This window comes from Streptopelia decaocto (assembly GCF_964273445.1).
Source record: "Streptopelia decaocto genome assembly, chromosome: 15".
In the NCBI taxonomy this organism is placed as follows: domain Eukaryota; kingdom Metazoa; phylum Chordata; class Aves; order Columbiformes; family Columbidae; genus Streptopelia; species Streptopelia decaocto.
The window spans coordinates 10,024,896-10,037,195 of record NC_138670.1 but is presented as its reverse complement, the minus strand read 5'-3'; the positions used below and the strand labels follow the sequence as shown (position 1 = coordinate 10,037,195).

Genomic DNA, 12,300 nt, shown 5'->3' with positions numbered 1-12,300 from the left:
CCCTGTGAGAGGTGGTGGCTGGGCGGGGGGAGAAGGGCTGTGGCAGATGCGCACAGCGATGTCTGCGCTGGGGTGCAGAGGCAAGTCCTGCTGCAGGAAGGGGGGGCACCGCCAGCCCCGGAGCCTGTGGCAGGCTCTGTCCTCCCTCCTGCCGTCCTCATGGCAAAGGGACCTAGGGGTGCCTCTCGGTGAGGGCAATGTGGAGGGTCCCCACATCTGCACCCCCCTGGCTTGCAAGGTGAGAGCCCCTGTGGCAGCGGGGCAAGGAGCAACGGGAGAAAGGGCAGAGAGGGGAGCTGGGTGGGAGGGGGACAGGCAGCAATAGCCCACCCCCCCTTTTCAGACCGTTTCAAACACAACTTTGTGTGCACAGCACGGGCTGTGCTGCGGGAGCTGAGCTGTGACACTTGGTGCTGGCGGTTGGCCAGGAGCCTCCTTGTGCAGCACTGCCCCACTGTCCAGCTTGTTCACTCCCAAAAGTGCTGCACGTGGCTGCAGCGGTGACAACAGCGGCCTCCGGGCCCTGCCAGCTGCTCACAGACACCTCAGATGCTCGTCCTCCTTCCCTTTCCCCAAGATGCTCCCAGCCTCCTGCTCCCTTCGCGACTCTGCCAGACCTACAGTTGTCCCGCTTCTCCATGCAGAAGCTCAGTCACAACTTGTCAGGATGAATTTCTGCTTGGCTTCAAAGGGCATCATCATTGCTGTGTGTTCCTTACGTGACTGGGAGCTGTTTTCCTTTCAGTTGCCCTCGTACTCCAACTGGAAGTTTAGGGACCAATATCTTCCTGCTTCCTCCATCTCAAATCTTTCACTTCCCAGGTTTCCTTTCAAATTCTCAGGTTCCGCAAGTCCGTGTCCCAGCGGAGGATTTTCTCTTCTGCTTTCCTGTTGCTGTGCCAACCAGCATAGCTGCAGTGATGGCCGATACCCCAGCAATGGAAGAACCGTGTTTATATTTGTGTGTGTGTACTTGTGTTTGCACAGACGTGCACTGGGAAAGGTTTGCGTGTGTGCGCATGAAGCAGGGAGTGCAGATAGGTACCCAGGAGGGCAGCAGTAGAAGAGTTTGTTTGCAAGTGGGTGTATGCAAACTATGTGTGTGTATCTATGGAGCTGGTCCTGTCTTAGAAATGTGGGTGTGAGCCAAGAAATTGGAAAATGGATATTTACAGATCTCCATGTTTACTGGTACAGCAGCTGAGCTGTATTGTGCTAAGGAGAGGAGGGTGATAAACTGAACAGGGTCCAGAGTCCTGCTAAATTATATATAATATGTATTTGGGATAATACTGGGAAGGGAGAGACCTGTGCAGGCTTGTGTCTGCCATAGGAGTGTTGGCACACAAACGTGCTTCACTTACAGGGGAACCTGCTGAGGAAGACGTGTGTGTGTGCACGCAGAGCAGGACAGCTGCGCTGCTTGCCTCTATGCGAGTGACTGTGCCAGCCCGTGGGGACCAGTGACGACCCAGGGCACAAGCCAGCGTGCACAAGCCCGACGGACAGTCAGTGGTGACAAGCACTGTGGCTGCTTCTGCCCGCTTGTCCCTGCGTCCTGCACCCAGCAGCCGCATCCTTTGCCCGCAGCGGCAGATGGCAGGACACACTCTTAATTTATTTAAAATTGTAAACCCATTTCTAGAGGCTGCACTGCTCCACAGCGCAGAGTCACAGTGGCTGGTGATGTTCTGTGAGAGCTACTGCCGTTTTCACTTAGTCCTGGTGTTTATGCCACGGCAGAGCTTTGTTTCTCTTCCCAAGAAACGCAGGGACACCGGTGCTCGAGGAAGGGTGGCAATAGGACACCTTTGTGTCATTGCAGAGGCAGTCCTGGAGCCACAGCTACTTCTGAGGAAATCTGAGTCTCTGCCAAATTATCCGTAGCTCTTTTCTGCCAGGTCTTTACATGAAACAGTGAACAGGTCAGACAGGGCAGGTCTCCAAAGCACTAATTTCTTTTTCCTTCCAGCAGAAGCTCTTGCTGCAAGCCTGGTTTTCCTTGCACAACAAACCCCAAATAATCACAGGGAGTTTTACTATTTTCTTGTGCAGACAGGGTCAGAGATTAAAGTTCCAATCTAAATAATCTAATTCCAGAGATAATCCTTTTGCTTTCATCTCCAATCGGGTACCAAGGAGGCTTCCAAATAGCTCCACACAGCAGGGCAGAGCCAGTCCCCTCTGGGCACCCAAGCCCCACAGCCCTGGGAGAGGGCCCAGGCAGTGGGGCTGCTCACGTTGACTTTAGATGTCTTGTTGATTCTGACCCACACATCTCCACTGCTCTTTTTGGACATCCCAAATCCCAATCCCTTTTTTCCTGCAGGAAATGGCTGATACCCAAAACATGTGCCCCTCACTGCTTGTGGTTGATCAAGGCTGTAGATCAGGCTGGACCAATGCAATACTGAGAGTCATTTTGGCACAGCTGCCAGGGCACAGGGAGAGATCAAAGGATTGAGAAGAAAGCCCTGAGCCTTTCACTTGTAGGTTACTGGTGTAAATTCAGGTGCATCAAGGGACTGGTGGCTCAGTGGATTAGTAACAGGATACAGAGCCTTTGACATCTGGGGCACAAGCTGGCACAAGTCACAATTCAGGGGCGGCAGCGTAGGACACAGCAGACACAGCTGTGAGCGCTCCTCCTGCACCCGACAGGCACGGCCACTGTCCCTCCTCACTTGCTGCAGCTCAGTTAATCCGTCTTGCTTCATGATGTGCTTCTGACTGTTGGGAAATAATCACCCAGGCTGGTTATGAGAGGATGCTGTGACTGGGGAGGCAGAGGAGCTATTGCAATGCTCGGTGCCTTGCCCTCTAAAAAGGCTGAGTCCTCGGATGGAGGGGAAAGAGGGGGGGGGGTTTACTCTCTGCTCAGTGAGTGGAACTCCGCCAAGGAAACTCCTCTCTTTTCAAGTTGATGGTATTTCCCTGTGAGATGTGCAGGAACCCTGGGAGCACTTAACAGGGACCTCAGGGTTGGCACAAGCCCGAGAGCCCCTGCTGACACTCCCAGGGCAGGGGATGAGCTGGGTTAGTTTCCAGCTGCCTTTGTACACATCTGGGACCAAAGAGGTCCCTTCAGCTGAGCGATCTGTCTGGGTCATATCTAAAAGTTGGTTACTAAAACCCTTCATGTCTGAATTCCTGCTCGTGGGCACATTTGGTGTGGGTTGAACAGTTTGGTGCTGGGTTTGTGATGGAGCCCCCATCACCAGCTGCACGGCCCCTGTGCCCACCGAGGCAGCGAATGCCCCACCACGAAATATGAAGATTCGCACCCCTGGACATCGCTGGTCGTAACCTCAGCCCCACTGGCGACTCACACCGTCCCTCTTCTCACTTCACTTTTGCAGCTCGTGGCAGTAACCTGCTGACACATGGAGCGTTTATGTGCTTTGAAATTGTGCTCCTGACCCAAGCTCATCACAGTTTAAGCTGAGAAATCTTCAGTGATTAGGGTGGATCATCTGTAATCAGTACAAATGAGCTCTAAAGAGGCCTCCCTCCGCCTCACCAACTGGACAGCATTGTTCTGGCCATGGCTGCTTGCACTCCTTTGCTAACGGAACTTGGGGGGCACCCAACAGGTCACAAACACAGCAGGGATACGGGAGATTAGTCTGGATTTGATCAGAGGCTGCCAGGGCTGGGGTCTGTAATGCTGAGATGATTTGCCAGGAGCCAGCATGAGGTGGCTTAACCTGGAGAGGTGCTAAGTGTGTTTTACAGTACTTTTCTGCATGTGGTTTCCTGAGCCACCTTGCAGTTTCAGGAGCTGCTCTTCCCAGCAGCAGTGACTTCACTGCTCCAAGGCTGTGTCCTGTTAAGAGGCCTCTGAGGTACGTTACAAAAGCAACAAGCCCACTTAATTCACAATCTGCAGCTCTCAGCCTTTATTTATAAAGATAAATGCATTATGGAAGCCCTAAATTAATAAAATGTCATTGGGACTTAGGAGCAGTTGCTGCTAATGCAGCTGGTGACCAAAGTGCAGACACGAGGCTTGGCTGGCGTCTGGAGCTTTGAGGAACACCAAGACCAGACAGAGAGGCAAACATTACTTTATTTGCACCCGCACGCTGTGTAGTGAGTGAGTTTTGTCCGATCTCTATCTGTGATGTCTCACTCCAGCCCTCCCCAAGGCCCTCCAGAAATAAATCCAGGATCTTACATTCTGTAAAATGCAACACAGGGAGAAAAGTCGCTGGCCATGTAACAGTTAGCTGGTCAGCCCCCCCACCTTACTCTTGTATTGCCGGTTGTACTTTCCAAGCGGATTGTTGCGAGCCGAAGGGGTCGCACGCCACCCAGCTGTCCCGCTCCTCACCGGCCGCCCGGCAGCTGCCTTTCCCTGTGCGCCATGGCTCCCAGTCCCCCAGCTCCGCTCCCAGCCGCTTCCCCGAGCGCCGAGGCCGTGCCTGGCCCGCACCGAGCCCTCACGGCCCGCACCGAGCCCTGGGCCGCTCCCGCTCCGGTGCCGCCGCAGCGCCGCCCGTTGCCTCGGTAACCCAACGGCCCGCGCTTCCCGCCGCCGTCCCACAGTGCCTTGCGTTCCGGCCGCGCTGGAGCTCCCTGATTGGAGGGACGGAGGGGGCGGGGCTGTTCCCTCAGGCGTCCAGCGCTGAGGGGAGCTCGCCGGCCTGCGGCCCCGCTCCAGAGATGTCGCTGGGAAGCCTGGTTCCTCCCTGCCGTTCCTCCCCGGGGGAGCCGGTTCTGCCCTCGCTCCCCTTCCCGAGCGGGCGGTACCGGCCCTGGGCACTCCCGGCTCGCAGGGACCGACTCCCCGTTCCGCTTCGGGCCGGCCCGCTCCGCTCCCGCCGGACACGCCTCCCGCCGCAGCGCGCCGCCGTCCCCTCGCCTCTCAACCAAACCTGCTCGCCCGCTCCCGTCGCCCATTGGTCCGGCATGTTATGAATATGCAGATACAGGCCAGCGGTCGCCTAATGGCAAGCGGGCAGAAAATTAATATTCGCGTTGCGGGGCACGGATTGGCCTGCGCGCGTCCCGCCCCAGCAGCGGGGTAGGCTGCCCCCTGGCGGCGGCAGGAAGGGGCGGGCGGCGGGAGCGGCGCCGGGAGCCCGAGATGGTGGGCGCCGGGGCGCGCGGGGCGCCGCTGCTGCCGCCCTTGGTGCTGCTGCTGCTGCCGCTGCTGCGCGGCGCGGCGGGCGGACTCGCCGACAGCGTCGTCTGGGCCGTCAACGCGGGCGGCGATGCCCATGTGGACGTGAACGGCATCCACTTCCGCAAGGACCCGCTCGAGGGCCGCGTGGGCCGAGGTGAGGGCGGGGGGGACGCGGTGCCGCGCGGGCAGCCGGCGGCGGCGGGGCCGCTCTCAGCCTCGCTCCGCTCCGCCGGGGGCGGCCGGGCCCGGCCGTGTCAGCGGGAGCCCGGGACCCGCGTCCCGCCGCTGCCGTCCCGCCGCCGAGGGTCAGTGGGTCTCCCCGCAGAGCCGCGGTGGCCCGGGCAGGCCCCCGGGCGGGGGCTGCTCTTCCTCAGCCGCCCGGGCCCGGTCTGGCGGAGGGAGCGGCCGGGGGGCAGCGGGGGCCCGCAGGGAGCTCCGGCCCGGCCCCCCAGCGGCACTTGTCACCCGCCGAGCCCGCGGCCAGCCGGTGCTCCCGCCAGGCCCGGCCCGGGGCTGCACCCCCACCGGCGGGATGAGCCCTGCGGGTTGTGTAATGCCGGAGGGGACGCCGCTCCTCGCGGGCCGGAGTGGAATTTCGGCTGGAAAGGCGAGGGGAGCGCTCCGGCTGCCAAACCGGCCGCATGCAGCCGCCTGGCTCCTCTTGTCCCATTTTCCACTGGAACACCCCAGTTTCCACGGCGAGATCTGCCAGTTTGAAGCCCGGTCTGCAGCGCTCCGAGTGAGAACGCGCTCTGCCCGCTCTGCGCAGCTGGGCCCTCGCGGTGCGGGGTGATGCCCGCTCCCCGCGGGGAGCATCGCTGGCTGGGATGGAGCTGGCTGGTCTGTGCCACTGAGCAGCTGAGCTCTGGTCCTGGCAGGGTGTTCCAGAGCAGGGCTGGGACAGAAGCAGAAGTAGAGGCAGATGGGATATGATCAGCTGCTCTAACTACTGAATCAGTAAAAGCTTCTGTTTACCGGGAAGGTGGGATGGAGAACTGCTATATTGGGTTACCTTTTCCTGCTTCCCCTGAAACTGCACGGGCTGCATGAATTTTGCCTTTTTCTGATGACTGGTGCACCAAAGCTTAGTTGATTCACAAATATGTTGAAAAGTTAGCTGTGCTGAGCTGCTTCTGCTGTTAGGTGAGTAGCGGAGCGCTGGTAAGATAAGCTGTCTGCTGACTTTCAGGTCTAACCTTCCCCGTTTCCATGTCGGATGGTGAGAACTGCCCTGTGCCATACAGCTGGGACTGCTGTTGCTCACACGATGCAAACACCATCCCAAGCAGTGAGCCTTTTGGGTACAATGCATACAGGGGAGGTCACGTTTAGATATTTGTACAGCTTGTCAGGTGTTTGTCACCCTGTGGAAGCTGGCGACCCAGTCACAGAACGTGCCCCGATCGCTGTGGGTCAGCTTCCCTTCGCACACCTCTCACTTGTGTGCCTTGAAGGAGAATGTCCTTGTGGACTTGAGCAGTTTATTTTTGAGTTGAGGCGAAAAAAAGGGTCTTTTTCAAGCACACTGTGACATGTTCTTCTTTTGGGGAAAGCCTGTGGTGTCTCCTCTGAACAGCAGGCTGTTACAGCCATCCTGCTTCAGCCAGCAGTGCCAGGCACAGCAGAGGAGACTTTACCCCTTTGAGCTCTCAGCTGCTGTTCCCTCAATGGCTTTTTATTGCACCATTGTTGGGTTTACTCTGGGCTCCTCTCTGTGTTGATAGGCGTGTAATGGCTACAGCAGAAATATGTGGCTGACCGGGAGGAAACGACCTGGGGATAGTGTTGCTGGGCTGTACTGCCTCTGGGCAAATTAAGATCTTTTCTTCTTTTAAAGGCTCAGTTCAGACGCTGTGCCCTAAAGGACAAAATGTGCTGATGGCAATTACAGAATAGCCAGGTGCTGAACAGAGTTGAGTTGCATCTTAATGTGTACTGTTCCTCTTGCTGAGCTGCCTCAGCGCTGTGAAATCAAGCTCACTTCCAGAGCTCTGTCAACAGACCTCAGATACGCAGGTGATGGGTCTTCCTCTCCAGTTACCTTCCTGGCTATTAAAGGACTTTCTTCCTGTGCAGGCTTTCCTCCAAAGGGAGCTGACTTCTCTGGAGTCCTTGGTTTGCTGTCACTGTAATCTGTAGCTGGCCAGAAATACCCATGTGGGAGGACAGGTTAAACTTTTCACCCTCTGTTTCTGGTGATTCAGAGTCTTCAGCCTTTCTGCCGGGTTTGAGTGGTAAAGAGAAGCAGAAGATGGTCTGTGTGTGAAACAGGAGACTAAGAACTGGCATTAATTTCCTCTTGCTCGTTTGCATTGGCTCCACCTTTGGCAGCATGCGCCGGGTTAGTAGTTCTTGCTTTGTCTTGGCCAGCGTAGTGTCTGTTCCCATGGAAATGGGGGTGGAAGTGGCAAGTGCCAGCAGAGAACTTGGTCTGGATCAGCTTCTCCTGACCCACGTGCCAGTGGGCAGGGGGTATCCACAGTTTTCCCTCCTGCCCCTGCTTTGCTGGGTTATTACTTTGACCTGAGCTCCCGAGGCATGCATCAGTTTGCATTTGTACAGTAACCCTGACACAATAAAATGTCAACTTGGTTAAGATCTGTGCTCTAGGGGTGCTGAAATAATGACAGAGAAGAGGCAAACTTTAGGACTTCTGTTATTTTCTCAGGTATTGTCCAGTTTGGGAATGTTTGGGCCCTTCTCAAGGGCCTGTTCAGATGCCTGCAGGCAGCACTTGTTTCAGCTGGGTGCCTGTGTGAACAGCAGCTGATGGAGCTGCTGGTGCTCTTGAAACCCTCATGTATCTTTCTTGCTTCCTTCTTCCTGTCTTCAAGCCAGCAGGTATTGTGTGGCTGTGGTGAGAAGAAAGGGTTTTGTAAGATGTCTAATGCTTTTCACCCATCTGCCATTCCCCAGGTTTTCACTTGAGGAGGATGAGTCTCTATAACCTGGTGCCATTGACTGCTAAATTCAAATATGTTGAATAAATGAGTTGAGTCAGGCCTACCTGACTGCTTTGTTTTCGTACTCAGAGTTTGTAATTTGAAAATGTTGTAAAAATATTCTAGGTGTTTTCCTCTTTGAAGCAGGAGTCAATGGCCAAGTCCTTTACCACTGTTTGCGAAACAGACTCTTCTTTCTGAAATGGTGCGAGTGAGTTCACTGTATTTTAGACTGCAGCAAGCCCAGGCTTGTTTTTCCCCAGGTTCTGGGGCTTTGGCTACTTCTGCTTCAGCTCCAGTGGTGCCTCTTCCTGGTTGGAGCAAGGAGGGGAGACAGGTCTGACAAGAGGGCTTAAGTGCCACTTAGAGAGTTAAATGCTTCAGGAGTAAATAAAGTGTCTCTTCCATGTGCCTCAGAAATTAACCCTTCCTCTCACTGTTTTGTGCTTGCATCCCAGCTTCTGACTATGGGATGAAGCTGCCAATCTTGCGGTCCAACGCAGAAGATCAGATTCTGTACCAGACAGAGCGTTACAACGAGGAAACCTTTGGCTACGAAGTTCCCATCAAAGAGGAGGGTGACTACGTGCTGGTGTTGAAGTTTGCAGAGGTCTATTTTGCACAGTCTCAACAGAAGGTAAACAACAGCTCCTTGCCTGTGTCTGTGATGCAAGCTCCTGGCTGAGACTGTGCATGTCCAGGCTGCCTCTGCTGTTCTGTGTGCTGGAGAAAGGAGTGAAGTAAGGCACTAATTGGGTAACTTCATTCCTGGAGCTCTCATGGGCTCTGAAACTTCGAGCTCTCTTCCACATTCCAGACACACAGTTGGCCTGGAAAATTGCATTACAAAGTATTCAAACAAACATGCGCAACTAAACATAACTAGCGCTGGAGTTTTATGATCTGCTTAGGCTGTGCTGGCTTTGAGAAGAAGTGGTTTTGCCTTTTTCCTGAACGCTTGTTCCTGACCTGACGGCATGCCTGTGCTAAAGGAAGTATCAGAGAAGTGATCTGGGTTAAATAACCTACTCAAAACAATTTTTACAAATGTAATAAGACTTGATACTGGTTCAAACTGATCCCAAAAGCCAGAGTTCATTTCTGTCCTCTTTATTGCTCTTTAGAGAAGAATAATCCTTGCTCACTTTTGAAATCCCTCATGTATAGATGTGGAAGCAGGAGCACAAAGAACTCAAGGCCCTGTGATGAACTGGGGGAGAAATGGTGTGTGTTTTAGTCTGGCTTTCCCTTGGCTCCATCAACCCTGCTCCTTAAGCACTGTGCTGCCTTCCTACCAGAGCAGTATTTCAGGGAACAGAACTGGTGGGGCTGCCTTACAGACTGGATGCAAAAAGCAGCCTCAGATTAAACCAAAGGGCTGAGGCACTTTGCTTCCTCTTCCTTCATGTGGTTCCGCTGGGATTCCCCAGGTGCTGAGTGAAGTTTGAGTCATTACGGCCCTGAGGAGAACTTTCACTGTAAATTCACAGATGCGGTTAGCAGTTCAACATTTTATCTCCTTCAAACCCTGTGTGCTTCACCAGCATGTTTCCTCTTCTCTGCTCTGCTGCAGGCCGTCAGTTAGACATGGCTTAACTCCCTGGGGTGTGGTGTGCCGCAGCCACCCCGAGGTAGCAGGAGCAGGTCCTCAGTAGCTGGAAAGAAAAGTATGAACAAACCAGAATAAAATTGTGCTGTCCTCGGTTCTGAACGGCAGACATAGGGGTTATTTAAAAGTTGAAGACAGGTTTTGAGGTATTTGAAAGCAATGTTAACTATTCAGTGTCTTTACCTGGCTGCTTTTGGGCTCTGAGTCCTTCCCAAGGGGGTGCAGCATGTGTGGTGGAACAGCGCTTGCTGCAATGCTTTCTGGTCCTGGGTGCATGACAAGCAGAGACTTTCCTGTTCTGTTCCCCTTTCAACCTTCATGTGCCTGAATCCGTCCTGACACACTGTCATTTCTTCCGCCCTGAAGGTATTTGATGTTCGCTTGAATGGCCACGTGGTGGTGAAGGACTTGGACATTTTTGACAGAGTTGGCCACAGCACAGCTCACGATGAGATCATTCCCATGAGTATCAAAAAGGGGAAACTGAGTGTCCAGGGAGAGGTTTCCACGTTCACAGGAAAGCTCCACATTGAGTTTGTAAAGGTAATAAGCTTTGCTGGGCAGAGCCCTGATCTTCCTTTTCCTCTTTTTACCCAGCTGCGTGCTGGGGCGGGAGAGGTGATGGTAGGCGAGGGAGGATATTTCTTACCTCAAAGCTGCAGCACTGACTCCTAATTTGCTTTCTCTAGGGCTACTATGACAATCCAAAAATCTGTGCCCTGTACATCCTGCAAGGAACAGTGGAAGGTAAGCACAGTTTTTGAGCCAGAAGGCTCTTCCCCCTTGGAGAGCAGCCTGTTGCTTCTCAGACCGTGAGATCATAGATAGCTCTTGCTGACCCACCTCTGCCAAAATTCCTTCTCTCTCAGCACTTTCCCACAGAGTGCAGTTGCAGAAAGAAATAGGTGTGTAGTGTCCTCCTACTCATCAGAGTGCACAAAGCTGCGTCATTTTTTGACTAAGAAGCAGCAATCTGTGAGGGAGGATGCTCATGTTTCCTGGGATGTTCTGGCTGTGGGGTTGATGTGGTGTCAGGTGCCCTGTTGCTGTTGTGCACGCTGGATCGGGGAGCGGGGATTGGAGTGACTTGGGTGATTTCCCTGGTTACATCCTGCCTTTTGTCTTGTCTAACAGATGTTCCAAAGCTGCAGCCGCACCCGGGTCTGGAGAAAAAAGATGATGATGATGATGAAGATGAATATGACGATGGCTCCAGTGTTAAAAAACAGGCAAATAAGAACCGGGTTCAGTCAGGCCCGCGCACACCAAACCCCTATGCCTCGGACAACAGCAGCCTCATGTTTCCTATATTGGTGGCCTTTGGTGTCTTCATTCCTACCCTCTTCTGCCTCTGCCGATTGTGAGAGCAAGCCCCACAGAGCATCAGACAAGGGGCTGGGAGGGAAGGAGTTGGACCAAACACGGTTGCTTTCAATTTCTCCATATTGTTCATAATTTAAGGAAAAAAAAAAAAAGATTAAAAAAAAGAAAAGATGATTCATTTGGAATGAATAGAAGGTCCAGGTAAAAGGGAGCTTACCGTCCCCCTGCCAGCAAGCAGCGAGGCCCTCGCCTTCCCCTCGCACCATGTGCAGCCTCCGATCCTCCCTGGGGCATCCAAGAGTAAGCTGAGTCCTGGCTGTCTGTGTGCTGGGCTGTTGGAAGCTGATGCCAGCAGTCCCGGGCCATGTCCCACATTGAGAGAAAGCCCTGTGCTGCAAGATCGCTGCCTTTGCTGGGTGGAATATGGTTCCTTAAGCAGGGAAGCAGCTCCCAAAACCAGGCCTGGGTACACTTTTTGTCCAGGAGCGTGGAAGTGTTGTGTGCCACTGGGTGACTAACGACTGGAGGATGGAGCCTGGCTCAGCGTCTCTGTGAATGCGTGCGACACAATGTATGGTACTTGCCTGCATAAAGATACCAAGACTCCAGCTAGCTGCTCAGCCTCTGCGGAGACGTTTCCCTCCTCAGAGTGCAAGCTGCGCCAGGAGCAGAGGGATTTACCTGGCCTGATTTGCTGCACCGGTTGGGAGAGACTTTCCTAGTTTGACAATTGTAATGTTAGATCCATTGCAGAGGGATTCTGCCGTAGCCCGTGAGAGGCTGACATTGTTAGTGTCAGATCCGATGCACTTGTTTTCTGTATTGATTATGGCTCTTGTTTCCTTTAATATCCTTTTCTTTTTGAAGGTTTAATTTTAAGCCCAGTTCTTTGCTTTGCCTTTTCTAGCAAGTGACCTCTCCTTTGGAAGAGGCTGAGAATCAGATGATCTAGAAAGGAAGTTCTGGACTTGTTCCTTGGCCTTTGTAACAGTTCGCTCCCCTCCTATGCTGTAGGACAGAGCGGAGCAACCTCGCAGATGCTCCCAGTGAGCTCTTGTTCCCTGTCGCGGGGACCACGCTTGCCTGCCAGCAGTGAGAGTGCAGTGCAGCTGGTTGGTGTCTTCAGTTAGCATGGCTGTTTGCATATCCAGGCACTGTGGTGAAGGCGCAAGTGTCCAGCATTTCAGTACTGTAGAGCAAGGTGGTTTACTGGCCTCCAGAGATCTGGAAGTGAGCAGAACACTGGAGACAAGCTCACTTGCTTCCCCCAGGGATATTTCTGCAAGAGGCTTCTGTTT

The 12,300-nt window shown here is 53.9% G+C and overlaps 1 protein-coding gene across 1 annotated transcript; it reads left to right on the top strand.

Annotated features, from left to right (window-relative positions):
* The first annotated feature begins 5,030 nt into the window (after positions 1–5,030).
* MLEC (malectin) lies at positions 5,031–11,176 on the top strand. Its single transcript, XM_082066320.1, has 5 exons — positions 5,031–5,282; positions 8,529–8,707; positions 10,046–10,222; positions 10,369–10,426; positions 10,814–11,176. Exons 1-5 carry the CDS (start codon positions 5,090–5,092, stop codon positions 11,041–11,043), a joined length of 837 nt encoding a protein of 278 aa, XP_081922446.1. The 5' UTR covers positions 5,031–5,089; the 3' UTR covers positions 11,044–11,176.
* The last annotated feature ends 1,124 nt before the right edge of the window (positions 11,177–12,300 follow it).